This window comes from Rhinopithecus roxellana, chromosome 6 (assembly GCF_007565055.1).
Source record: "Rhinopithecus roxellana isolate Shanxi Qingling chromosome 6, ASM756505v1, whole genome shotgun sequence".
Classification (NCBI taxonomy): Eukaryota; Metazoa; Chordata; class Mammalia; order Primates; family Cercopithecidae; genus Rhinopithecus; species Rhinopithecus roxellana.
The window spans coordinates 86126483-86152555 of record NC_044554.1 but is presented as its reverse complement, the minus strand read 5'-3'; the positions used below and the strand labels follow the sequence as shown (position 1 = coordinate 86152555).

The 26073-nt window shown below is 44.0% G+C and overlaps 1 protein-coding gene across 6 annotated transcripts in view; it reads left to right on the top strand.

Moving 5' to 3' along the window:
- Positions 1 to 26073, top strand: part of GRB10 (growth factor receptor bound protein 10) — a 202107-nt gene that overhangs the window by 150942 nt on the left and 25092 nt on the right. For all 6 annotated transcript variants that reach the window (XM_030932472.1, XM_030932473.1, XM_030932470.1 and 3 more), the window contains 4 exons: positions 13622 to 13778; positions 21624 to 21739; positions 22776 to 22844; positions 24790 to 24927. In XM_030932472.1, the coding sequence (XP_030788332.1) occupies positions 13622 to 13778; positions 21624 to 21739; positions 22776 to 22844; positions 24790 to 24927 (480 nt within the window). The remainder of the gene's footprint in view (positions 1 to 13621; positions 13779 to 21623; positions 21740 to 22775; positions 22845 to 24789; positions 24928 to 26073) is intronic.

The window sequence follows — 26073 nt, the reverse complement described above, 5'->3', positions numbered from 1 at the left end:
ACCAAGTAGACCTTGTGTCCATCTACAAGAAAAACAGTTCAGTGCTGTAAACTATGTACAAGGAATAGATTAGGTGGAGGCAAGAGTCCCAAAGTTAATTCCAATTTAGGAAAAACTTCAGCTCATACTCCTGGATATCATGGATGAGGTCAGTGAGATGTCAGAAGAAAAGGAAGATTTTAAATGTGAGATGATTTGGACGGCAAATAAGCTACAGGGAGAAGAGAGAGAATGCTGGCTGTCCTCATAGGTTTGAGAGGAAAGGTGAAATTCTCTTTATGGTCAAGTTTTGTAGCAATGTCTGACTCGAGGGAAAATGCATACGTTCTAATTCTAAGTAAAATACAGTCGTGGGTTACAGCGTCCTTTTGAAGTTCAGCGCCTTCTAAAGGGAAGGGTGGAGGGGCACAGGACTAAATGCTCGGCCTTGCAGTAAACCTGATGTGGTGTCATGGTGTCTCCAGATGTACCACAGGCTTCCTCCACGATGTAACCCATCTGACGGTTACCCCGAAGGGGGCAGCCATTCCTCCAACGTGTCCCTCCGTGCCTGCTGGACCTGCCTCTGTCGTGACCACACGGTTAAAGCAGGAATTCAAATTATGGCACATAACCCATTTGGGGATCTCCAACATTTAGAGCCAAAAACCATACCCAACAAGGAGTCATGTGTGAAGATAGAAATCTCTAGCTGACCGTAAAGCAAGCTAACCATGTCCCTTCTGGAATCTTCGCCCCAAAGGACAGTAGCTCCAAGAGGGCCCTGCCCCTGTTTGGGAGGAGCCCTCAGGTTGTACCCTCAGTACAGATTAAACCTTTCTGGAGATGACCCCAGCAGGGACACTGGTACTGGAGTCACAGCCCAGATGCCTTTCATGCCATACTTTCTTATCTTTGCTCCCCTTTAATCCACCAATGGAAATTTTTTAAAAGTCGTTTTCAATTTTATTTTTGACAAGATGATTCTGTTTTATAAAAATGTTTTTCAAAATACCAGGCTATGCATATCCATTTTAGAAAAGTTAAAAAAAAATGCAGATGAGAACATCAAAACTGATTCTTCCAAATAAGTCTGTCTACTTGGTATAAAACAAGGTACAGGCTACTGCTTGGAATCTTGTCCCTCCCCTTAGCCAGTGAGACCTGTTCACTGTGGAAAGTCCTGTTAGGGTCTCTGAAAACCATGGTTAACTTTCAAGAACTCTTTAGTTATTTTTAGAACTTTATCTCCTTTGGAAAAAAGGATTTTTAAAGACAACATCTGTTTAATTTTCACTGAAAACTTGAAATCTATCAATTATAAAGCAGAATTTTAAAACTTGTTTTTAAATTTTAGACTTGGGGATATACGTGCAGGTTTACTACGTGGATATATTGCATAATAATGAGGTTTGAGTTTCTACTCTGCCCATCACCCAAATAGTGAAGATTGTACCTAACAGATAATTTTTAAAACCCTCACCCCTTCCTTCCATCTTCCTCCATTTTGGAGTCCCCAGTGTCTATTATTTCCATCTTTATGTTTATGTGTACCCATTGTTTACCTCCCACTTGTAAGCGATAATATATAGTATTTGCTTCTTTGTTTCTGAGTTACTTCACTTAAGAGAATGGCCTCCAGCTTCACCCATGTTGCTGCAAAAGACATGATTTCATTCTTTTTTATGACCACATACTATTCTGTGGTGTATATTACCACTCTTTAAACCCAGTCAACCATTGATAGACATTTAGGTTGATTCTGTATCTTTGCTATTGTGAATAGTGCTGTGATAAACATATGGATGCAATATAATGATGTCTTTGCCTTTGCGTAGATGCCCAGTAGTGGGATTACTGGGTTGAATGGTAATTCTATTTTTATTTATTTGGGAAATCTCCATACGGTTCCCCTACAGGTTGTGTTAATTTACATTCCCACCAACAGTGTATTTGGCTTTCCTTTTCTCCACATCTATGTCAACATCTTTTGTTTTGTTGACTTTTAAGTAATAGCCATTCTCAGTGGTATCAGATGATATCCCACTGTGGTTTTAATTTGCATTTCTCTGATGACTAGTGATATTGATCTTCTCTTTATATGTTTATTGGCTGCTTGTATGTCTTCTTTTGAGAAATGTCTGTTCATGTTCTTTGCCCATTTTTTAATGGGATCGTTTGTTTTTTCTGGCTGAGTTGTTTGAGTTCGTTTTAAATTAGTATTAGTATTTAGTATTAGTCCTTTGTTGGAGGCATGATTTGCAAATATTTTCTCCCGTTCTCTAGGTTGTCTGTTTACTGCACAGAATCTGTTCAGTTTAATTAAGTCCCACTTGTCTATTTTTATTCTTGTTGCATTGCTTTTGGGGCCTTAGTCATAATTTCTTTGCCTAGGCCAAAGTCCAAAAGTTTTTTCCTAGGTTTTCTTCTAGGACTTTTATAGTTTCCAGTCTTACATTTAAGTCTTTAATCCATCTTGAGTTAATTTTTGTACATGGTGAGAGACAGGGGTCCAGTTTCATTCTTCTGCATATGGCTAGAATTTCCTGTAGATGTTTTAGTTTGTGTGGATAGAGATGTTCATAGAGATAGTCAATTTTCCCAGCACCATTTATTGAATAGCGTGTCTTTTTGCCATTGTTTATTTTTGTCAACTTTGTCGAAGATCAGTTGGTTTTAAGTATATGGCTTTATTTCTGTGCTCTCTATTCCATTTCATTGATTTGTATGTCTGCTTTTGTACCAATACCATGCTGTTTTAGTTCCTTCAGCCATATAATTTGAAGTCAGGTAATATGATACCTCTGCTTTTGTTCTTTTTGTTTAGAATTGCTGTGGCTATTCAAGCTTTTTTTGTTGTTGTTCCACATGAACTTTACAATCTTTTTTTCTAATTCTGTGAAGAATGACATTGGAAATTTGATAGAAATTACGTTGAATCTGTAGACTGCTTTGGGGGCAGTATGGTCATTTTAATGATACTGATTCTTCCAGTCTGTGAGCATGAGATGTGTTTCCATTTGTTTGTGCCATCTGTGATTCCTTTCATGAAGGTTTGTAGTTTTCCTTGTAGAGATCTTTCACCTCCTTGGTTAGATGTATTCCTAAGTATATATATAATCTGTGTATGTATGTTGTGTGTGTGGCCATTTTAAACACGGTTGAGTTATTGATTTCATTCTCAGCTTGAATATTATTGTTGTATAGAAATGCTAATGATTTAATATGCTGATTTTGCATTCTGAAGCTTTACTGAAGTCATTTATCAAGTCTAGGAGTCTTTTGGGGGTGTCTTTAGGGTTTTCTAAATATAAGATTATGTCAGCTGGGTGTGGTGGCTCATATTTGTAATCCCAGCACTTTGGGAGGCTGAGGTGGGTGACTCACTTGGGTCCAGGAGTTTGAGACCAGCCTAGACAATATAGTGAGACCTCATCTCTAAAGTACAAAAAAAATTAGCTAGGTGTGATGGCACGTGCCTGTAGTCCCAGCTACTTGGGGAAGGTGAGGTGGGAGGATCACTTGAGCCCGTAAGATGGAGGTTGCAGTGAGCTGAGATCATGCCACTGCATTCCAGTAAAGTGATAGAGCCAGACCCTGCCAAAAAAAAAAAAAAAAAAAAAAAAAAAAAAAAAAACACACACACACACAACCTCTTGCTATCAAATGAACACACAAAATTTGACTTTCTGTTTTCCAATGTGGATACCTTTGATTTCTCTCTCTTACGTGATTGCTCTGGTTAGGGCTTCCAGTGCTACATTGAATAGTAGTGGTGAGAGTGGACATTCTCGTCTTACTCCAGTTCTTAGGAGGAAATGCTTTCAACTCTTCCCCATTCAGTATGATAGTGGCTGTGGGTTTGTCCTATATGGCTGTAATTATTTTGAGGTATGTTCTTTTAGTGCCTAGTTTGTTGAGGGTTTTTTTCATGAAGGGATGTTTTGTTTTACTGAATGCTTTTTCTGCATCCATTTAGATGATCATATGGCTTTTGTTTTTAGTTCTGTTTATGTCATGAATCACATTTACTGATCTGCAGATGTCAAACTATCCTTGCATCCCTGGAATTAAACCCACTTGATCATGATGTGTTATCTTTTTAATGTGCTGTCGGATTTGCTTTGCTAGTATTTTGTGAAGATTTTTGCATCTATGTTTATAAGGGATATTGACCTGCAGTATCCTTTCTTTGTTGTGTCCTTGCCTGATTTTGGTATCAGGGTGATACTGGTTTTGTAGAATTAGTTATGAAAGAATTTATTCTCAAATTTTTGGAGTAGTTTCAGTAGGATTGGGACCACCTCTTGTTTGTATGGCTGTTAACATTTGGCTGTAGGGCCAGGTGCGGTGGCTCACACCTGTAATCCCAGCACTTAGGGAGGCCAAGGCGGGTGAATCACCTGAGCTTATGAGTTTGAGACCAGCCTGGCCAACATGGCAAAACCCTGTTTCTATTCGAAAATACAAAAATTAGCCAGATGTGGTGGCACATGCCTGTAGTCTCAGCCACTTGGGAGGCTGAGGCAGAAAATAATCGCTTGAACCCAGGAGGCGGAGGTTGCAGTGAGCCGAGATCACACCACAGCACTCTAGCCTGGGAGACAGGGTGAGACTCTGTCTCAAAAAAGAAAAAAAAAAAAAAAACAATGCTGTGGGATCCATCTGGTCCTGGGCTTTTTTTTTTTTTTTTTTTTTTTTTTTCTTTTTTCTTTTTCTTTTTTGGAAGATTTTTATAATTACTAATTCAATTTTATTACCCCTACTGGTCTATTTAGGATTTCTATTTCTTCCTGATTCAATCTCAGGAAGTTGGATGTTTCCAGGAATTTATCCATTTCCTCTAGATTTTTTAGTTTGTGTGGATAGAGATGTTCGTAATAATCTGTGATGATCTTTTGTATTTCTGTGGTATCAGTTGTAATGTCATCTTTTTCATTTCTAAGTGTGCTCATGTGAATCTTCTTTTGTTCTTAGGTAAACTTGCTAGCTATCAATTTTATTTATCCTTTTGAAGAACCAACTTTTCATTTCATTGATCCTTTGTGGGTTTTTTTGTTTTTTGTTTTGTTTTGTTTTTTGGGGTCTCCGTAACACTTAGTTCTGCTCTGATCTTTATTTCGTTTCTTCTACTAGCTTTGGGTTTTGTTCTTGTTTTTTTAGTTCCTTGAGGTGTGACATTAGGTTGTTAATTTGAGAACTTTCTGTCTTTTTGATGTAGACATTTAACACTATTAAACTTTATTCTTAGCACTGCTTTTCCTGTATTCCAGAGGTGTTGATATGTTGTGTCTCTATTTTCATTCATTAAAAAAAATTTTTTTTCTGCTTTAAATTCATTGTTTACCCAAAAGTCATTCAGGAGCACATTTTCTAGTTTCCATGTATTTGTACAGTTTTGACAGTTCCTTATGGTATTGATTTTTAATTTTATTACACTGTGGTCCAAGAAGATACTTGATATGATTTTGATTTTTTTAAAAATTTGTTGAAATGTGCTTTATGGCAAAGCATCTGGTCAATTTTGTTTCATGTGCAGATGAGAAGAATGTATATTCTGCAGGTGCTAGTTAGCATGTTCTGTAAATGTTTATTATTTCCATTTGGTCAGGTCTAGCTTAAGTCCAGCGTTTCTTTGTTGTTTCTGTCTCAGTTACCTGTCTAGTGTTGTCAGTGGGGTGTTGTAGTCCCCTACTATTACTGTATTGCTGTCATTCTTTTCTTTTAGGTGTAGTAGTATTTGTTTTATGAATGTGGGTGCTTTGGTGCTTGCCCACATATTTCCAAAAGTTATACCCTCTTGAATTGAATGCATTCTTATTATATAATGCCCTTCATTGTCTTTTTTTTAAAAACTATTGTTAGGGTAAAGTCTGTTTTATCTGGTACAAGAATGGCTACTCCTGCTCACATTTGTTTTCCATTGCATGATATATCTTTTTCCAGGCATTTACTTTGAGTCTGTAGGTGTCTTTAGCCATTAGGTGGGTCTCTTGTAGGCAGCAGATGGCTGGGTCTTGTTTTTTCATCCAGTTTGCCAGTCCATGTCTTTTAAGTGGAACATTTAGGCCATTTATATTCAAGGTTAATATTGGTATTTGAAGTGTTGTTCCTGTCATAGTGTTGTTAGTTGGTTTATTTTAGTCTCAGTTGTGTATTTGCTTTATACAGTCAGTGAGCTTTGTCTACTTATGTGTGCTGTTATGATGGTGAGGATCATCCTTTTGTTTCCATATTTATAACTCCTTTGAGAATTTTTCTGTAGGATTTGTCTAATAGTGGCAAATTCCCTCAGAATTGGCTTATCTGGGAAAGGCTTTATTTCTCCTTCATTTTTGAAGCTTAGTTTGGCAGAATATAAAATTCTTGACTTACATTTCTTTTTTCTTAAAGGAGGCTAAAAATAAACCCCTGGTCTCTTCTGACGTGTAAGGTTTCTGCTGAGAAGTCCACTGTTAGTCTAATGGGATTTCCATTATGGGTGATTTGACACTTCTATCTAGCTGCTTTCAAGACTTGTTCTTTCATGTTGACCTTGAGTTAATCTGGTGACTATTCTTTGGTAAATGTGCATCTTCTGTAGTATCTCTAATGGGTTCTCTGAATTTCTTGTATCTGCATATCTACATCTCTAGCAAGTTTGGGGAAATTTTCATGAATTATTTCCCCCAAATATGTTTCCAAACTTATTTTTTTTCTTCTCCCTCAGGAATACCTATAAGTCTGAGGTGTAATAATCTCACATTTCTCAAAGGCTTTATTCTTTTTTAAAAAATTGTTTTTTCTTCTTATTTGGGTTAATCCAAAAGACTAGTCTTCAAGCTCTGAAATTCTTCTGCTTGGTCTGCTCTATTGTTGAAGCTTTCAACTGTTTTTTGAAATTCCTTCAGTGAATTTTTCATTTCCAAAAGGTTTTTTTTTTTTTTTTTTTAATATATCTAACTCATCTTTCATCTCCAGAATTACTCTTCTCGTGTGTGTGTGTGTGTGTTGGTTGGTTTTCAACTTTCTCTTGGCTCTCATTGAGCTTTCTTACACTCCATATCTCGAATTCTTTATCTGTCATTTCATTCATTGTGGTTAGGAGCCATTGCTAGAGGGCTAATGTGGGTGTCACAACATTGTTTCTTCATGGAGCTGGAGTTCTTGTGTTGGTTTCTTCTCATCTGTAGAAACTGTTACTTCTTATTTTTGAATTAGCTTCATATGGTTGGGATTTTTTCTTCCCTCCCCCACCTTGAGGATGTGACTATTCTGTATGTTGATTAAGGTCCTTTTTCTTGGCGTCTCTGTAGTTTTAGGGGGCCAAGGCTTTTATGAATTACTTGGTTATAGATAGCTTTAGTGTAGTGGTTTTCTCAAATGCTAATTGTTTGTAGGTTGTAGTAACAGTGTGCTGGGCCTGTGGTCAGACTCACTGTCTCCTAGAGAGAAATGGGAAGGTGGAGGTTTCAGGAGGTTTATCTCATCCCCCACCGCTGTATACTTCTGTCAGCAGGAATTATATTGACTTATGCAGTTCACCCTACGGGCCAGTAGGTGGCGCTTGCAGTTGAGAGGCAGTTGCAATAATAGCAGTGGAATTTTTGGCCTTTGTTGATGTGGGGGAAATACCAGGGTTTCCCTGGCCATGGGCGGGATTCCCAGGGATCCTGTCCTGCACTCTGCCACCAGCCTGGCTGGAGGCGACAGAGCTGGGCAGAGCTGGGTCTGGCAAGCCCATGACCAGGCTCTGCACGGCAGGTGCAAGCGCCCACCTTGGCGGGGGTCTAGGGGGCAGCCCTCAGGCCACTGGGACAACCCTCTAGTGTGCAGCACAGTTGCCTTTCCTGCACCAGAGTCTGTTCAGGAGGAGGAGCAGCTGGGATGTTTAGCCCAGCAGGTAGCCCCGGAGACTGCCACCTCACACTCCCCCAACTCTGTGGTTCTCCCTCTAGCATCCAGCCCTAGCAACTGGCCCAACCGGCTAGGCTCTTCCCAAGTCATCCGCACTGCCCTGAGCTCCTGGTTCGGGACCTTGGGACTCCCTGCAGCAGAAACCAAGGCTCTCAGGCCCTTCCGTGTCTGGTCTCACTAAGGGTGGGGCACCCGGCTCCCATGCCACCCCTTGAACCTGCGCCACACTCTTTGCTGTGTTCAGACAGTGGGGGCTCCTCCGCTGTTTGAAATCAGGCCACAAGTCTCATCTCCATAGCCCTGGGCAGTGACTGAGTCCTGGAGAGCGGAGACCAGGCCTCAGGGTCAAGCCCCAGCTGTGATGGGGGACGCTGAACTGCTGCCAGGCTAACAACAAACCGCTTCAGTTGGGACAGTGCGGACTATTAAGCACATTTTTTTTTCAGTAGGTTTGAATCACTATATTGAACAGGATTATTATGCGTGTTCTCATTATGGTGAGTAGAGCCATGTAATCATGTGTAGTGCTTCAATTATCCCCTATATCAAGAAATAACATCGTTAATTTAAAACAGAACTAAAAAATAATGGCAGAATTACATTCCTTTTTGCTGAGATTAATTTAGCCTACCCTGGTTGGTTCTGCCCTAGTCTGAAGTAAATGTAATTTACCCCAAACCTCCAGGCTTCAGGGTCTGTCCAATTTGAGGCCTTCTGGGCCACATGTAATCAAAAGTCTTTTTGTGAGAAGCCTTGGAGCCCACCTGGTACACGCTGGGTAGTGGGTTGCAGTGGAGAAGAAGGGCAAGCAGAGCCAGGGAGGAGAGCCCTGGTTAGATCCTGGCTCCAGTACTTTCCACCTCCATGACATCGGGCAAGCTTTCTGCCTTCCAGAAATAGTTCCTTCTCCTGTCGAAGAGGCAGAGACATGTGCGTGGAGTTAAGGCTTCCTCTGCCTTCCTGGCACAGCAGTCTTCCTGCTTTCTCCTCAAGGCCCCTTGGAGGCCAGATAGAGTAGGGTAGGTCACCCAGAACAGGATTTCATCCACATTTACCACCTCATGTCACATCTTTGGGCCCTCTTGCCTGCTTTGATAATTTATCTTCCCCTGGGAATGCCTCCACTTGGCCTTGTGATTACAACCTGGCTTCTCCAAAACATTTATCACTAGTATTTACCAGAGTTACTAAAAACCCCAGTTTACTTTACATCCTAAGAGAGCTTTTGAACTAAAAATATGCTAGATAATGATTAAGAACTAGGACGAAACTGGTCCCAAGAGCTGCTGACCCAGAAGCCCTCCGATGTCTCGATTTCTCTGTGAAGGTCTCGGGGAAGGTGTGGATCTCAGCTACTGTGGGTCAGTGGGTGCACCCCGGAGGCTGGGCCCTCTGTCCAGGGACATCTTACACTGCAGAAGGCTCTAAGAGGACAAAGAGAGTGCCCTATTTGCTATTTTTACAAGGTGATTACTGCTGAGCCTTCAGCAAAGACTCACAGCCAGTCAGGAGGTCTTTTGGATGCAGTAATGAGATTCTCTGAGCCTGTAAGTCAGCCAAGAGCAAGGTCTAAGACTGTGGCAGGAAGCAGGAGTGAGGGTCTGTGCTAAGATTGACAGCAAGGAGGGGCCTGATTTGCTCCCTCACACACATCAACCTTGTGGGGGCCACTGAGACAAAAAACCAGGTGCCCCAGAGTGGAGTTTGGGGCTGTGGAGATGTGATCTACCTTCAACTCCAATTGTTCTTAAACTTCTTCCTTTAAGTTTGCAAAAAATTAAGCTCTTGCTTTTTTGTCTATGCAGTGAATATGTAAAAAGCGACAACAGAAATTCTGGAAACAATGGAACCTTCTATTAGCACTTCAGGGCTTTTATAACGGGATTCAGTGCCAAGCCAGCCAGAGGCCTGGGTAGCTTTACAAACCATTCCTCCCCCAACTAACTCTAAAAAGACAGAGTTTCATGCCCTCTTTAATATTACTGTTTTATTTTTAAAAACAATTCCCTTTTTAGGGGCTTTTTTGCAGTAGAGAAAAAAAATGAGGATTTGGGGGGTGGCTTTTCTGACTGAATTGTTCCTGCTGCATCTTACTGGTCATGAGGTTTGCTTTCTTGGAACTGGAATCCTGAAATGGAAGCAGCCTTCAGGGTCCTTCCCCTGCACCCTTCCGTGGTTGTTCACAGGCCTTCAGCTGGAGCCTGCCTTGTTCCCAGATCCATGCTGGATCCAAGCATGTCCCAGGGAGGGCACGTGTCAGGGGCTGTAGTCTTTTCAAGAGGGTATCTCATTAACCTATGTCATAGCAACACTACGAGGCTGGTGCTGCTTACGGATTTCCATTTTACAGATGAGGAAACTGAGGCACAGAGAGGCTGGATAGCTCAGCCGTGTTCCCACAGCTAGTTACTGATGAAGCATGGTTATGGCCCAGTCTGTTTCTAAGTTCCTCTTTGGAACCACCGCCCCAGGCCAAGATAGGTCATAACTTACGTAGTAACTTCCATACGTTGATTGAGCAGTGTTTTGCTTACGTTACTGATTCTCAGAGCAGTTCCCCATAGCTTGGATGAGGAAAGCAAGTCTTAGATTGCTAATTACTTGCCCGAGGTCACAGTGCCAGTAGGAGGCTAAGCTGTGATAGAACTTGGATAGAACTTGTGGGTCTCAGCTTCTCACCCTTCCTGGTATTACCAGATTCTTATATTCCCTAAACAAGTCATACCTTGGAAATTAACTGCCTGTGGTAACAATCTCCCTGCTGAACTGTGAGTTGCTGCGGGGCAAGGGCCTTGACCTGCTCGAGAGAACCTTCTAGGCCCACCTTGTGCAAAATGCTTGAACACTGAATGGGCCAGGGAGACCCAGGCCTGCTCTGCAGGAGACCTGGGCCCCCAGCAGTGCTCAGGTGGTTACTAAAGGAGCAGGTGGTGCTGTACAGAATGCTCCTTCTAGAACTGCCAGCTCTAAAAGACTTCATAGTCGGTGGCTGGCAGTCCCCTGTAATAGGAGCCCTCGTACCTCTTGGTTCCTTACAAACATTTTCATCAGTAGCTCTAAGCATTGACTGGGTGGTTTGAGATGGCTGTTATACACAGTGCTTTTTTGGTGCTCTGTCTCAGGGGCTTAGTTTTGTGTGTAGTTGGAGGGCCCTGGTGAGCTTGGGGAAGTACCAGAGAGTGCTGTGTCAGGGGCAGAGGGGCCTGTCACTGGAGCTGGAGAGTGCCTGCCTTTGTGTCTGGCTCAGTCTCCTGCCTGCCTTGCTCCCTCGGGATCTCGCCAGCCCAGTCTCTGTGGGAATCTGAAAGGAGTGGAGGTGGACGTGTGACCAAGCACATCTCAGCTTTTAATACCCCGACTATTTATAGGCCTTTGGGGGGATGGCTGTGGAACGACAGGGGTTGGGGAAAGAGTTGAAAGAAAAATGCAACAGGGCTGAAAAAAAAAAAAGAGAAAACCATTGCCATGGCTGATTTGGACAAGAACAGTGGCAGAGGGACTTGGAGAGATATGAAACACACACTTCAACATAATTTCACTTTCCTAGAGAAAATCATGTGTATTCTCAGTACAGAAAAGCTCATTGAGAGACTCAGGGAAGAAGGAGCATTAGGAACCCTGATTTGGGGAGCAGAAGGCATGCACTGGTCCTGAAGACATTCCCTATGATGGTTAGCACATTTATAAAGCATTGCTGGAGCTCAGTTATATTTTCCAAATTCCTGTTTTTCTTTTATGTTAATGCATTGTAATAACATTCCTGCCTAGAACCCAGAGACATGTTTTCTTCACTTAAATTGTATTTCTATGGACTTACTCAGTCATGTCAGCTGTATTTGAATATTTCGCTTGTTAGGGGGAAGTATACTTTCATTGAGTGACACATAAATTCTAGAAAAGAGATGATGGATTGCTTGAAAAATAAATAAGAGTTGAAAACAAGTCTCTTCCGGGTCCTGATCCAGCCCCAGCCCTGGGATTTCTTTGAGTTGGAGAAGTGGCCCGTAGGTGGCAGGCAGGGGACAGTGACCCTACCTAACGGTGCAGGCTCCCCTGGCTGGTCCCCTGTCTGCTGGGAGGCTAGCCTGCCCTCACAGAGAAGGGCTCTTCTTCCGTTCTCTCTGAGCCCCGCCCCTGCCCCTACCCCGCCCCAACCTGGGCACTCAAGCTTGAGTGACATTGACTCCTTCCTGCCCACCTGGTGACAGCTGAGGGTAGCTAGCTGTAGGAGATTCAAGAGGGTCCCTGTAGGATGGTGTGGTCCCAGTTTCTGATTAAGGCAGGGGCCTCCAGCCCCTCCCGCTGCTGTCAGACTCTGCACCGGCCACAGAAATCAAAGTTCAGAGCAAGTAACACAAGGAAACTCCAAACACAAGGAAAAGGACCAGAGAGAGCGGGGAGCCTCGGAGGGAGTTGGTCAGGACAAACTGATGTTCTCACCTACCCTGCAGATCCAGCTCCAAAGCCGCCACTGACACGTCAGTTGCAGGACAAAGATTATTTAGAGGTTGGCAGATGGGGCTGGATTCAGAGAACGCACGTGCTTCAGCCTCTCGGCTGCCTGTGTGTGATTTCACTGTCATGGGAGAGCATTGAGCGGGGATTTTTCTGACCAGTTGGTGTGAGAGTTGTGTTGTTGGGGTTGTTGGGGTTGTCGGGGTTGTCATCCTCACCTCATCCTCACCCCCAAGCCCGGGTCTTGTCGTGTGGGAGTGGGAGAGCAAGTCTGTGGGGTGATTGCATCACCGTGGCTGGATTCACTCCCTAAGGGAACCGGTGCAAGGCAACCTAGGAGCCCAGCGGGTGGGCGGGTGGCCTCCCTGCTGCCCGGAGACAACCTGCCCACCAGGGCACACGCAGGCTCCACACAGCCAGCCTGGGACAGTGGGGGAGAGAAGGAAACACGCTCCCTTGCAAGAGGCAGTCGCGATTTAAAATGCCATCTCGCTCTTCTGACTGCTTTTTCCAGGCGGTAAGAATTTGTTAAACACACCTGGTGTTCTGGGAAGGGTGCATTCCTGCGGGGTCTTGCCTGGGAGGGATAGACTCCCATCCTCTGAACTCTACTTCTCCATCCCTTGGCCTGGAGCTGCTCAGTGTTCATGGATTTGAATGGGCAAATGAAGCTTGCTTGTAACTTTGTAGGGTTAGGGGCTAAAGAATCTTGTAACTTTGTTTTTATTATGCCCTTCTTTTGTATTAATTCATCACCACTCCACCCTGAGCCTCGGTGTCTGTGAGGGGTGAGGTGCTGCGGGAAAGGCTGTCGGTGCCGCTGCTGGACCCCGTGCGCTGGGAGAGCAGGTGGACTCGTCAAAAGTTATGATGGGAAGAGGGAGGTTTACAGGATTTGTTGCTTTGCTTGTTTTTTCAATTGGTTCAACTGTAAAATGTCCAACCCCGAGACCACCAGCAGTATTTTAAATGAATCCTGTGAATCCTGTCACTTCTTAAGACAGGTTTGGTGGTTTAGCCATGTGCTGTATGTTCCTGTGAGTTGTCCTGGGCATTTTAAGAGTATCATGTTGTAATCCTACCTGCTCTGCCCCCAGGAGGTGGGAAAGGGGAGGCGGGGAGGCAGAGTCACATCCCTGCGGCCGGTGGGGACCTGTTGGCTGCTTGGAAAAACAGTTGCCCATGTGTTGGAGTAGTACCATTTTTACTTTACCTGTTTTCTTTTGTTTCCGTTTTTATTTCTTGAAAACCTGAAGTTGTTATCTCTAAGTATCCCCTTTGTGTGTTGCAGGATGTTAAAGTCTTTAGTGAAGATGGGACGAGCAAAGTGGTGGAGATTCTAGCAGACATGACAGCCAGGGACCTGTGCCAATTGCTGGTTTACAAAAGTCACTGTGTGGATGACAACAGCTGGACACTAGTGGAGCACCACCCGCACCTAGGATTAGGTAGGGAACCATCGGAACAGGAATGGCGCCTGGGGATACTCATGTGCAATCGAATGAAGACCGCTGCTGCCAAATGCCAAGTGTGTGAACACAGTGTCCTTTGCCAAATTAGCAGGCAGTCTCTGGGTTCCCCTCGACTCTCCTGCCTCTTCTGTTTCTCCTAAAACTCTCCACCCTCCAGCCCCCTTCCCCTAGTGCTTTGGGAATCTTGCCTTGGATGGTTGAGGTAATAACTTGCCCAAGGGCTCAGACACGGAGAGGTTCCCTGTGGCTTGTCCGGCCTCCCCAGCTGTCAGAGCTACGTGGAGCTTGCTGCACACCTGTGGGCAGGGGACAGGAGGGAGGTGCCCTTGAGGTGCTCTGGAGAGACCCGGCCATGCACAGGATTGCAGCTGCCCCTCTGAGATCAGCTCTTCAGCTCATGGGAAGAAGGGAGCCATGGTTATAGGCAGCAAAGTGCAGAGAGGTCTGCTGGGAATTAGAGCAAATTATGAAGCACTTTGTTGTAAGTTTGAGTTGAGTCTTACATGGCATCTCTGCATGCTGGTTAACAAGGCTGTGAATGGTGTACGTGCATGTGTGTATGCATGTGCGCATGTCGTGCCTAAAAAGCAAGAGAATATTTTGTTATCACAGAATATTTGAAGATATTGACTCTTTAACAGAACTTATTGAGGTATTTTGTTCAGGTAGCTTATTTTAGGTAAAAAAGCTTTTCAGGCTTTTGCTTAAATTCTTATCTGATAAAATATAGTTCTTACAAAGTCATAGTAAAATATTTAAAACCAAAATTTTATCTAAATCAACAGCTGTATTTGTTCCATGTCTTGAAGGAGAGAAAAACAACACAGATTGGAAACATCCCATAGTTCTGATTTTTCTCATGAACCTTTTTTGAAAGATTAATAAATTGAATTTAAACCTCTAGGTCTGGAGTAGCATCCTTCCAGGTAATATTATATGATTTAAGCCTAAATAGTGCAGTGTAAATTTGAACTGATACCACCTTAAGTCTCTTTTTTCTCATGCGCCTTGTACTTTGGCCAGACGGTATGCTTTTTGAAGGAATTGAATAGAACTCTTGCTGGTTTTTTTCCCATCTCTACCAATTGCCAAATGCATTTGTGTGATGACAGAAGCCTTCTCCTCCATTGTCACTAACAGCTTTCTCCTGCCAGGATCACTTACTAGGTCCACAGTTAGTGATCATGATGTCACAGTTGTTCCCACGGAGACTGGCTGTCCCGTCAAGCTCCAGCTTAGGACGTCCATGAGTGGATCCTACAGTGGTCTGATAAGGCTGTCAAAAGCACCTGTTGACACACAAGTAACTTAGAAATTAAACAGTAGTGGGAAACCTTCAGCATGTGTCTCTACATGTGTATATATATATATGTGAAAAAAAAAAAAAAACCATATATATATACAACTTTAAAAACAAGTCTGTATAGTTTGACCCAAATACAATTATTGTTGAAAGCCCATTCAAAAGTCTGAATATTCTTTTCATTTGAAAGAACTATGGAAGGGACTTCTGCAGATATTTGGTACTTGAATATAATTGGACACACTCAGGACACATAGAAATTTTGTACAGATATACATACATAAAATTTTAACATATAAGGAATGGTTCAGAAATTTTGAATTATCTATTTCATATGATACCCTTTGATTTCTAGACTATCATATGGTAGATAAATAAATGATACATTAAAACTTTCACCAAATGAAGAACCATTTACTCTGAGAGAATAGAAAAACAAATGTCTGTAAGCACACAGGATTTGTAGGGATGTGATATTTACACACCTTATTTCTTTCTCTTCTTTATAGATGGACTTAATACACTCTCGTGAGGGATGACACTTTATTTTAAAATTAAGTATAAAAGGAAAAAACGGGAAAGGGAAACAAGTGAAATTATCAAAAAAAAAAAAAAAGAGAAACATTCATGTCACATTTTGGGTCCTGTTTCACAAAAAAAAGTGAAAAATGAAAAAAAAAATAAAATAAAGAACCTCACACAGCCAGGATTTGCAGATACATGAAATTCCTTAGAATATCCTTCCTCTCCTTCCTCAGTTTTCTTTCTCACCACCAGTTCCATTCTTACTAGTTACTAGGAAACACATTTTTCTATCGGCTGGGTTTGCAGAGGACTTAGCAAGTTTTTAGAGTCACCAGTTTCACCAGCCTGTAAGGTCAGCACTCCCAGGACTCATTCCCGTTGACACAGAGCTTCTGCATCTCCCCATCCCTGTAACTTCTCTGAATACTGTTTTGTGACCCAACCTTGTCACTTAATGTTTTTTAAACATTAATGTTTAAAAAACATTAAGTTGCTGTTTTTGTCACTTAATGTTTTTTAAAACATTAAGTTGCTGTTTAACTAAAAATCTTATTTCTGCCATGATTTAGCAGCATTCAACGATCAGAAGCTCGTTAGTGACAAAATGCAGGGCTGTGGGGTGCCTCTCGGAGAGTCTGTTGGGTATCTCAGCTTTATCCCCCTTGGAAAGGGACGCAAGGGCCACAAGGCCAATAGGGGATTCTTGTTTGTCATGGATGGTATTCCTGGGCCCTTCTGGCCCTCCAGCTCTCAGGGCACATCCCCAGACATTGCTATCTCCTTGTAGAGAGCACTTTCCTAGGTAATTATATGTCAGATATTCTCACAGGGATGTGGACATACACCAGGCTGGTGGCTGGGGCAAAAAGCAGGTAGTACTTGCAAGTCTATAGGGCAGATACTAAGGCAGATTGTAACCCAAACCCCCCATAATTGAAGGTATAGGGCACCCAGTTTGGACAGCATTTTAAGCCTATGTATAGCCTCCAGAATTGAGGATTTCAAAGTACAAAGTACATTATTATTGACTGAATATCCCTAATCCAAAAATCTGAAATCTGAAATGCTCTAAAATCTGAAACATTTTGAATACTGATTTGATGCTCAACGGAAATGCTCATTGAAGCATTTCTGATTTTTGGATTTTGGATTGTTCAACTAGTAAATATAATGCAAATGTTCCAAAATTTAAAATCCAAAAACGAAGAAAGCTTCTGGTCTCAGGCATTTAGGATAAGGGATATTCAACCTGTATAAGGATCTTAACAGCTAAAATATCAGTCCCTTAATAATACTAAACGTTTTCTACACCCAGAAGGAAGTGATGGCTTTAGAAAAAGTAAGGGCAGTTCCCAAGATAGCCTGCAGCACGTGGTTCCCTTTCTGTGGGAGAAAAGCACCATGTGTGGGTGTCTGCAACCTGCAGGGCGTCGCTGCTCTGAGATGCTGGTCACCCTCCATTGGCAGCAACAGTGGCATCCCTGCTCTCACTCGGTAGAGTAGCCCCTCTGGCTGAGGGTGGTTTGTCCTGCCCGCTCTGCACCGTGCTTGTGGGTAAGCAGAGAAGGACTCCTATGAGCAGAGCAAGGTCAGCTGGCCCTTCCCAGTGTTAGCTCCTGGGAACATTCAGTACTGGACGCACTTGGAAAAGTTGTTGTGAAGCCCCTTGCCCTGGTAGGCAAAGCCCTAGTGACTGATGGTCTATTTTATGATTCCCAGTTCAATTGTCCCTTTAAATGGTCCCTTCCTATGTTAGCACTGCCCCCAGGTTCTACCTGTTGGGGATGTTTCTGAGTCTCAGTGTCTGGAGTGGAGTTCTTAGCCGTGAAAACACTGTCCCTGACCCAAGCCACTCAAGAGCTGACAGTAAGTCCAGCTGGGGCTGCCAGAATGGGACAGGTCTTTTGGAAGGTGTCCCCATCCCTTCTGCCCTGAGCATGTGAGCTGCAAGTCTCTGGAAGGTTCACTTTAGCCAGGGCAGCTTCACACATGGAGGATGCAGTGATATTAAACAGTCAGCCTGCAGACATATCAAGTAAACAAATTATATTTTAAAAGGTATTTTTGGCCAGGCCCTGTGGCTTATGCCTGTAGTCCCAGCACTTTGGAAGGCCAAGGTAGGAGGATCACTTGAGCCCAGGAAGTTGAGGCTGCAGAGAGCTGTGTTTGCATCACTGCATTCCAGCTGGTTGACAGAACAAGACCCTGCCTCAAAAATAAAAGATGAAGGGAATGTTGAAAAATACAAATTTAAACATACAAAACTAGTATCTTGATGCCCCCTGAACTTGAAAATGGGATTGCAGATAAACCCATCCCTGGGAATGTGGGGGGCACCCCATGCCTGGGGCTCTTGCACCCAGGCCCCAAGTAACTGTAGACATCAGGCATACTAAGGCCAGATAATCTGGGAGAGGCTGGAACTTACACAGAGAACACAGTAAAGAGAAGAGGGTTTCCGCCAGATCCTACAAATGTCAAGGATTTGAGGAATTTTGTTGTCCTGAGAATTAGGTTGAGAAAGGAAGAGCAACAAGTCCTTTTCAGGCTGTTTACAGCTTTGTGCTTGTTCCTGGTCAGATGAGAAATGCTGTGGCAGTAACTCTGGAGGTGCTGTGGCTGCCACGCTTTTGGATGCTGACAGCTGGACATGCAGAAAGGTGTGGAGGGAGAAACAGCCGGCGCCCGTTGACCCTTGCTGAGTAGAGGGGGCCTTTTGCAGGCTGGTTTTATGTCCCTCTCTCCCTTTTACGTGTGAAAAGCAACAAAAGATGTCCTTTCCCCCACTAAAATATATAAATAGAAGTCCACTTACGGCCTTATCCACATGTCAGGGCTATCTCACTGATTACTCTGTTGACAGTTTCTTAGCCTGGGAAAGCCCTGAGCTTGCTGACAGCTCTTTTCTTTCCCTTGGGTGGGCTGTGCTGAGGAATGATGGGCAGGGAGTGGCTCAAGGGCCACAGCTCAGTGTGAGGCCGAGACAGTGGGGTGCACGTCCTCTGTGCACCGGCTCTGCCATGGCCCCTCCACTGCCAAGTGGCTGCACAGGTTTCTGCTGAGGAGTCACACTTTAGCTGCAAGGGTTAAGGCAAGGAAGTAAGATTCTCTTTTTTGAGTTGTCTTGATATTTAAATATTCTTTCTTGAGGAGTAGAGTAATGCCAGCCTTAGTTTCAGAAATTTGAAAAAGACAAATGTACTTCAAAGAATTTTTGCCTTTTCCATTTCTTGAAATTACTTTGGGAATATTATCATGAAAAGTAGTGTTCCCATTTAACTTAGGGCCATTGTAATCATATGCAGTTTATAGATAGTGATGTGATTGTTTATAATCATGCAAGGTCATTTGAAAATACATGTCTTTAAATCACGGAGAAAATTAAAACTGGAGGGAAGATCTTTGAACAGATGTTGCGCAGTCAACAGCCGACTGGAACACTGGTGCCCGGAGCATTTGTGCCGGGGCACTCAGCTGCATCTGGAGGCTGCACAGCTCTGCATCTCTGAGAAAGGGGTCACCTGCCACATTGTGTTCGCTGACCTGCTGTGAATGAGGAAAAGGGAGTTGATGTTTTGTTTGTCTTGGGACCCACCTCTGGGGATGGTAGGCGCCCTCTGGAGTCACCAAAGCATACTCCTTTCAGGATACAGTCGGTTTCACAGCCCACCGGTTATCCCGAGTTCCTGGGCCCCCCTTTGCCAGGGCACCAAGCCCTCACCTGTCCACCTGGATCTGACCGCCAGGGACACATCCCCGTGTGTGTTTGCACTGCCGTGTGCAGCTTTCCCACGATCTTTCCAGGGGAAGCACAGGGAGACAGGGAAGTATTGTCCGCAAGGATGGGCGCCTGCATGGGTTTGGCCACGCCCTTTAGGCCTGGTGGCTGCCCCCAAGCATCCTCTTTGGCTCTCCTCAGGGTTCTTTGGAGACAAAATGCCCTTTGCTTTGGAAACAGACATATTCTCCTCACTTAGGTAGCTGTCACCTCCCATTTTTATTTCTCCTTATTTTGCCTGATAAAAATTTTTAGTTCTGTAAATCAACCATCATCAATTTATTAGATTGTTGGTTTTGGTTTTGGATTTTTGTTTTTGTTTTTTCCTGTAACTACAGAAAGACATTTTTCTCTGAATAAACGTTTCAACAGAAGTCATTGATTTGTTTTCCTTCTGGAAAATCCATTTTCGATGAATGAACCTCTTTTTGGAAAGCAAACCTAACAGTTTTTGTTGCATGTTCTTGGTTTCTCTCTTTTTCTACCATGGGGAGACATGAGGGCCATGTATTGGTTCACATGTTGCTAGCAGCATTCCCTCCCAGACAGGGACAAATGGGAACTGCTCCACACTTGCTGGTGGTGCCAAGTCTGAGCTTTCTGGCAGCCAGGGGGAGAAAATTCCTTTCCTTCACAAACTCTGGCTTTAAATGTGTTTTTACCAAGGAATCCTTTCCTTGTAATGTCAAAACCAGGACCGAGCACGAATCAGCTCCAGAATTTGCTTCTGCATGCCAGTCGGGGCCCATATGAGATGCGTGCCCATGGCGACCGTTGTTCTTTGTAGACGGAAAGTCTTTTCTGCATTCTTAGATCACTTTGACTCAGAAATGCTTTTGCCTTTAACTTCATTCCTTCCTTCCAAGATGAAACTTTCCTCAAGATTCCGGTCTGGCTGCAGGAGAGGAGGGTAGGGTCTTAGGACGACAGAACTGCCCTATTGTCAATTCCATAGCATGTTAATCTGTACCGTTTTGGCATCAGTTCACACTTTGACCCTGCTGTACATTTGTTCTTCTTGTTTATTCCATGATTTAATAAGGTTAGTTTCCCATGGCCACCACCGTCCTGTGACAGTTTCTGATGAGGTGCCTGGGAAGGGACGTAGCTGTCATGAAAGGGAGCAGTGCGGCTTCTCGAGGCACACGCTGTTCTAGAGTATGCTGAGTTCTTCCCGCTGCACCTGGAACCACTGTGTTCACACAGTGAGGGAAGCGACTTTTCCCTTTCTGGGGGATGGTGCTGCTATGGAAGATGCTGTGAAGGAGGCGTGTGCGTACGTGCATGCGTGCGTGTGTACGTGTCCGCAGCGGGTGCTGGAGGATGGAGTGTGTTTTCTTCCCTGCCTTCACATGTAATTCATTTGACAAGAACTATTCCATGATGTGGTGCGTGCAGGCTTCAGCATGAAAGATGAGTGTGTACGTACAGTCTTGCTGTGCATCACGACCCCTCCCACAGTACACAGCACCATCGTTTCTGACAACCAAGTTTGATGTCATTAGAAAGCTTCCGTCTTGGCCGGGCACGGTGGCTCACGCCTGTAATCCCAGCACTTTGGGAGGCCAAGGCGGGCAGATCACGAGGTCAGGAGATTGAGACTGTCCTGGCTAGCATGGTGAAACCCCGTCTCTACTGAAAATACAGAAAAATTGGCTGGGCGTAGTGGCAGGCACCTGTAGTCCCAGCTACTCGGGAGGCTGAGGCAGGAGAATGGCGTGAACCCGGGAGGCAGAGCTTGCAGTGAGCCGAGATTGTGCCACTGCACTCCAGCCTGGGCGACACAGCGAGACTCCATCTCAAAAAAAAAAAGCTTCTATCTTTGTGCCCTCTTTGGTCATCCACCTCTTTCAAGTTCTTTTTCCTTTGTTTCTTGTTATAGTCTTTTCTTTACAAGAATTGAAATTTATTAATTTAAGGGCAAAATCATTTGCTGAGAGTATTATGGACTCATTCCTTAACATCTGGTTGATGCCAAATTCAAAAGAAGTATATAAAAATAAGTATTGACCTGAATTCCTCATGCTGTGTATCTTAAGACCTCTTAGGAATTTGGTAGTGCATAAAAGAGAGATTTAAATTTACTTTCCTTCCTGACCTCGTCTCTATTCATTATGTTTAAAGAATAGAAAGTTGAACAAATCTTGCATTTGGTTATAAAGCTACCATGAATTTCCCACCTGTTGCATCTCACATGTGATACTTTGCCCTGCAGAGAGGTGCTTGGAAGACCATGAGCTGGTGGTCCAAGTGGAGAGTACCATGGCCAATGAGAGTAAATTTCTATTCAGGAAGAATTATGCAAAATACGAGTTCTTTAAAAATCCCATGGTGAGTCTTACATCTTCAGGTTTGGGGTTTGGGACTCTTGGCATCTTGAAGTTTATACTTGGGTTTCATAGTATCAGATTAGAAAGTGACTGAGAGGCATGACGTAGCATATGGGTTTGAGAGTCAGAGTTGCAGTTTAATGAAGCAATCCTTGCTTGAAACCCAGTCTCGTGCTTCACTAAATGTGCCTGGGACTGGCTGAAGATAGAGGTCTCCTTCTTCAAATAGACACAATGTAAAGGGGGTTAGTGTCTAAGACAGGAGCTGGGGGAGACTGGGTGTTTTCTGTTATTTTGAAAGTTCTCAGTTACACTGATCAAACACTTAGCAGAAGAAAAACTCATTATTCTCTGCACATAGCAAATACATTTTGCGATCATACGTGGAAGAATAACTAGAGAAATCAGTGCGATTGGTGGTGGCTTGAGCTGGTCACCTTGATCTCTCTTCTGTTTTCTTTCTTTGGGAAAGAAGGCACTTGTCCTGTGAGAGGCCAGGATAGGGAGGGCACCTCCTGGCTCCTGGGGTACTTCCTGTCATCCTGAGTCATGGGGCAGAGCTGTGTCAGCTGGGGAGAAGACCCAGGGTCATTTCTGACTCTGATAATTTAGCTGCTTTTTTATTCCAGAGTCAGAAATTTGAAGACTGTTTTTGGGAATGCAGCAGAAAAGGGTTTTCTCGTGACTGGGCTCACCTTTTAGTTTCAGGAATTCTTTATCTCGCTCTGTGCACTTGTGCCACTGGGCTGGGGTGCTGGCATCACTCTTTGCCATGGAACATGCTGTGAGACATGCATCCCTTAGTAAACATAGGTAGTATTCCATACTCGTAACCAACATTTCAGGAAATGAAATATAACCTTTTGAAGGAGCTGTTTCTTCTGTGTGATAGGAGAATAAAAAGGACCGCCATTTTAAATACAGTTGTACATAATTATATTGGTAGGAATAGTTTTAAAATTGACATATCTATATGACATACCTTCCCTTACTTTGGAGCTAACCCTTCACGTATTTGTTTTTTCCCATTTTCTTAGAATTTCTTCCCAGAACAGATGGTTACTTGGTGCCAGCAGTCAAATGGCAGTCAAACCCAGCTTTTGCAGGTACTGGGCCAAAATAGACCTCTGCTGAAATAGACTTTCTAAATAGAAATCCTCTTGGAACTGAATGGCAACATTTAAAAAACCTGAAGAGATTGCATCTTTCATCGTTTATAACCTTGGCTCTTAAGGGGGTTTAGAGTAACCAGAAATTTAAAAAGTTTACTTGGAAAATCTGTGTGTAGCTGGATTCGTTCTAAACCAAACAGGCACTTACACACAGAATGCCCTTGCTCTGACTTAGAAGAGTCCAGTGATGCCGCTGCTGAGTGTGGGCCGTGGGGTGCATGGAGAAACCCGTTTCAGGGCTCCCCAGCTCCTTTCTGAGCAGACGTCCCAGGTCAGGCCATCGCCCAGCTGCTTGGAGGTCTCCGCAGAAGCGCTGAGTCTCTACTAAAAGATGATCGGGTCACCGCAACAGGCTTTTACAAGTAACTCGCCGTACATTACAAATAAAGAAACCTGCTTTAATTATCCTAAAGTCTGTTCTAAGGAAATCTGGTCTCTCCCCACCTCCTCTTCCAGTGGAGGGAGCCACCAAGGCCTCTGTGCCCAGCTGTCACACACGCTCCTCCAGGGAAGCTGAGAGTGGGGAATGGGAATGTTACAGCTACACCCTAAAAATGTGCCTGTGTACATGTCAAAAGTGAGAGAATGAGCCATTTCCTAAGGCCACCAACAATATCCAGTGACCTATTACATGTAAGAGAAACTACTAAAATTTAGTTCCTACAGAATTCTGCTCGTAAGCCCTTCTTTTGCTATGTTGTTATCACCAAATTTGTTTCAGCATCTAAAAGATAAGAGCTTCAGAGCTCCGTTCTGATGGTGTCTTCAGAAGCCCTTCTGACCATAGCATGTGTCTGCTCTGGTGAGAGGTGTCAGCGCTAAGGTACCACCTATACACAGTGAACAGTGAAATGGCACATTCTGTTTTAACTTGCCTTGACTTTGGGAGGACTCATGTGCTTTGTGAAGATGTGCCGTGATCTCTTGAGACTCAGGAAGGACTGACCCAGGTGCACTAGGGCTCTGTCTGATGTGCCTTTCCCACCTGGGGGAAAAGAGCTTTGTCCCCTCCCAGTCTAGTAGCAGGACCTGCCAACGTCACCTCCCCAACTTTGCTCCGTGACCTGGCCCTCGGCCTGTCTTCCCTTTGATGAAAAGCATAGTTTCTTCTCTTTTTTTTTTTTTTTTTTTTGTTTGTTTTTTTTGATAAAGGCTTTATTCTTAAGGCTGCCTGTGGGAAGAGTTAGCTGGAACAGGGAGACATCACCAGGATGTCCTGCACCTGGGTGCATCACTTGCAAACAAATGACACCTTTTATGTGACCCTTGACTGGAGGGGTGCCTGGGTAGAAGTGGCCACTACATGCTCACTCTCAGTCCCCAGAGCCCCAATCACTCAGTCGTGGCACTTGCTCTTGCCCTCAGTCTGATATCAGACTGGATCCTTCAGTGCACTCTCTTATAGGGAAATTCGTGACTCGTGTTATCACCAGTGTTAGAAAGGTCCATTTGTCATCCTGGCGAACACGGTGAAACCTCGTCTCTACTAAAAAATACAAAAAACTAGCTGGGCGAGGTGGCGGGCGCCTGTAGTCCCAGCTATTCGAGAGGCTGAGGCAGGAGAATGGTGTAAACCCGGGAGGCGGAGCTTGCAGTGAGCTGAGACCCGGCCACTGCATTCCAGCCTGGGTGACAGAGCGAGACCCCGTCTCAAAAAAAAAGAAAGGTCCATTTGCTTGCGTGTGTTTAAATACAAATTATGTTCTATGCAACACCAATTGAGATGGGATTTTAAGACTTTGGAAAGGAGAACACTCTCAGTTTGATCAAAAAAAGGAGTCTTTTAATAATTCAGAAAATGTCAGTTATGCTAATAACATGTCTGCTTTAATTATTTTAGATTAGCATTATGTAATTTTTAAAATTTGTTCTTCAACAGAATTTTCTGAACTCCAGTAGCTGTCCTGAAATTCAAGGGTTTTTGCATGTGAAAGAGCTGGGAAAGAAATCATGGAAAAAGCTGTATGTGTGTTTACGGAGATCTGGCCTTTATTGCTCCACCAAGGGAACTTCAAAGGTGAGCTTTAAAACTTGCCACCACCAGCCCTGATTCTGCCCCAGTCACTGCCCGCGGGAGTCCACAGAGTGAACCTGGGCTTCATTTTTACATGCACCTTAGACTCCTCCAAGCTCAGTACAACTTCTTAATAAGCTAATTGTGCAACAGGTAAACTTGGAGTCGTCACAGGTTTCCTGGTCTCCCTCAGAAACTAGTTAATAAATAATACATACCTAAGAACCCCACCTGCCCAGCCCCACCCCCACTGTGGGTTGGTAGCAGACCCCCCTGGCTGCCCCATCACTTCAGAGACTGGCCTAGTTCTCATAAGTTGGGATTTAAGCTAGCTATAAAGATGTTTGATAGATTATTGCCACCCTAATGCCAGTGTAACTTTATGTATCAGATATTTTATGAAATAAATTGCAGGTTTGCATGTATCGCAGTGAGAAGAAGGTGGGAGATGGAAAACAGCTGCAGGCCCTCAAAAGACAGCCGGTAGCATTGAGGGCTTAGGCCTCCTTCACTCCCATGTACACTCTTGCCTGCTCTCTTCTCGTGCTGTCCACACACATCCTGTGGCAGGAGCCATGTCCGTTCAGCGTGGCTGAGCACTTACCATCTGAGGGCTACAGTCTCTTTCACTCTGGCCAGCAAAGGGGAAAGGGAGCTGGCGGGACCCTGGCACAGGTGTTGAGCATCAGGCCAACTCTGGGAAGTCAGCAGCTGCCGACGCATGGGCCAGAGAGAAGGGGGGTCATCTGCAGAGAGAGGCTTTGGTCTGACACAAGGCATGGTAGCGTCCTGACCTCCCAGCTGTGCTGTGTGGCTCACTCAGCATCCTCGTGTGTGCTGAAGTCAGGAGATTATTTCCTAGAGCAGGAAACAGAGCTGGGCTGGAGAGTTGAGGAGGAGGGGTGGGACAAGCTACCAGTGGGAAAACCCAGGGTACGTTTGGACTCTGGATGCACAGCAAACCAAAGGCAGATAGGCCCTGTGCTCTTAACTCTGACCTTTGAGTTATAGATTTTCTTTCTTCTGCTTTTTATCTTGAATATCTGGTCATGGGGCTTTGATTTGGCAGAAGTATCAAATACGTTCCAACAGTCTTGTGTGTCTGAGAACTGGGGAAGTGGGTGTTTTGGGTGAGACTGGGTGAATTTG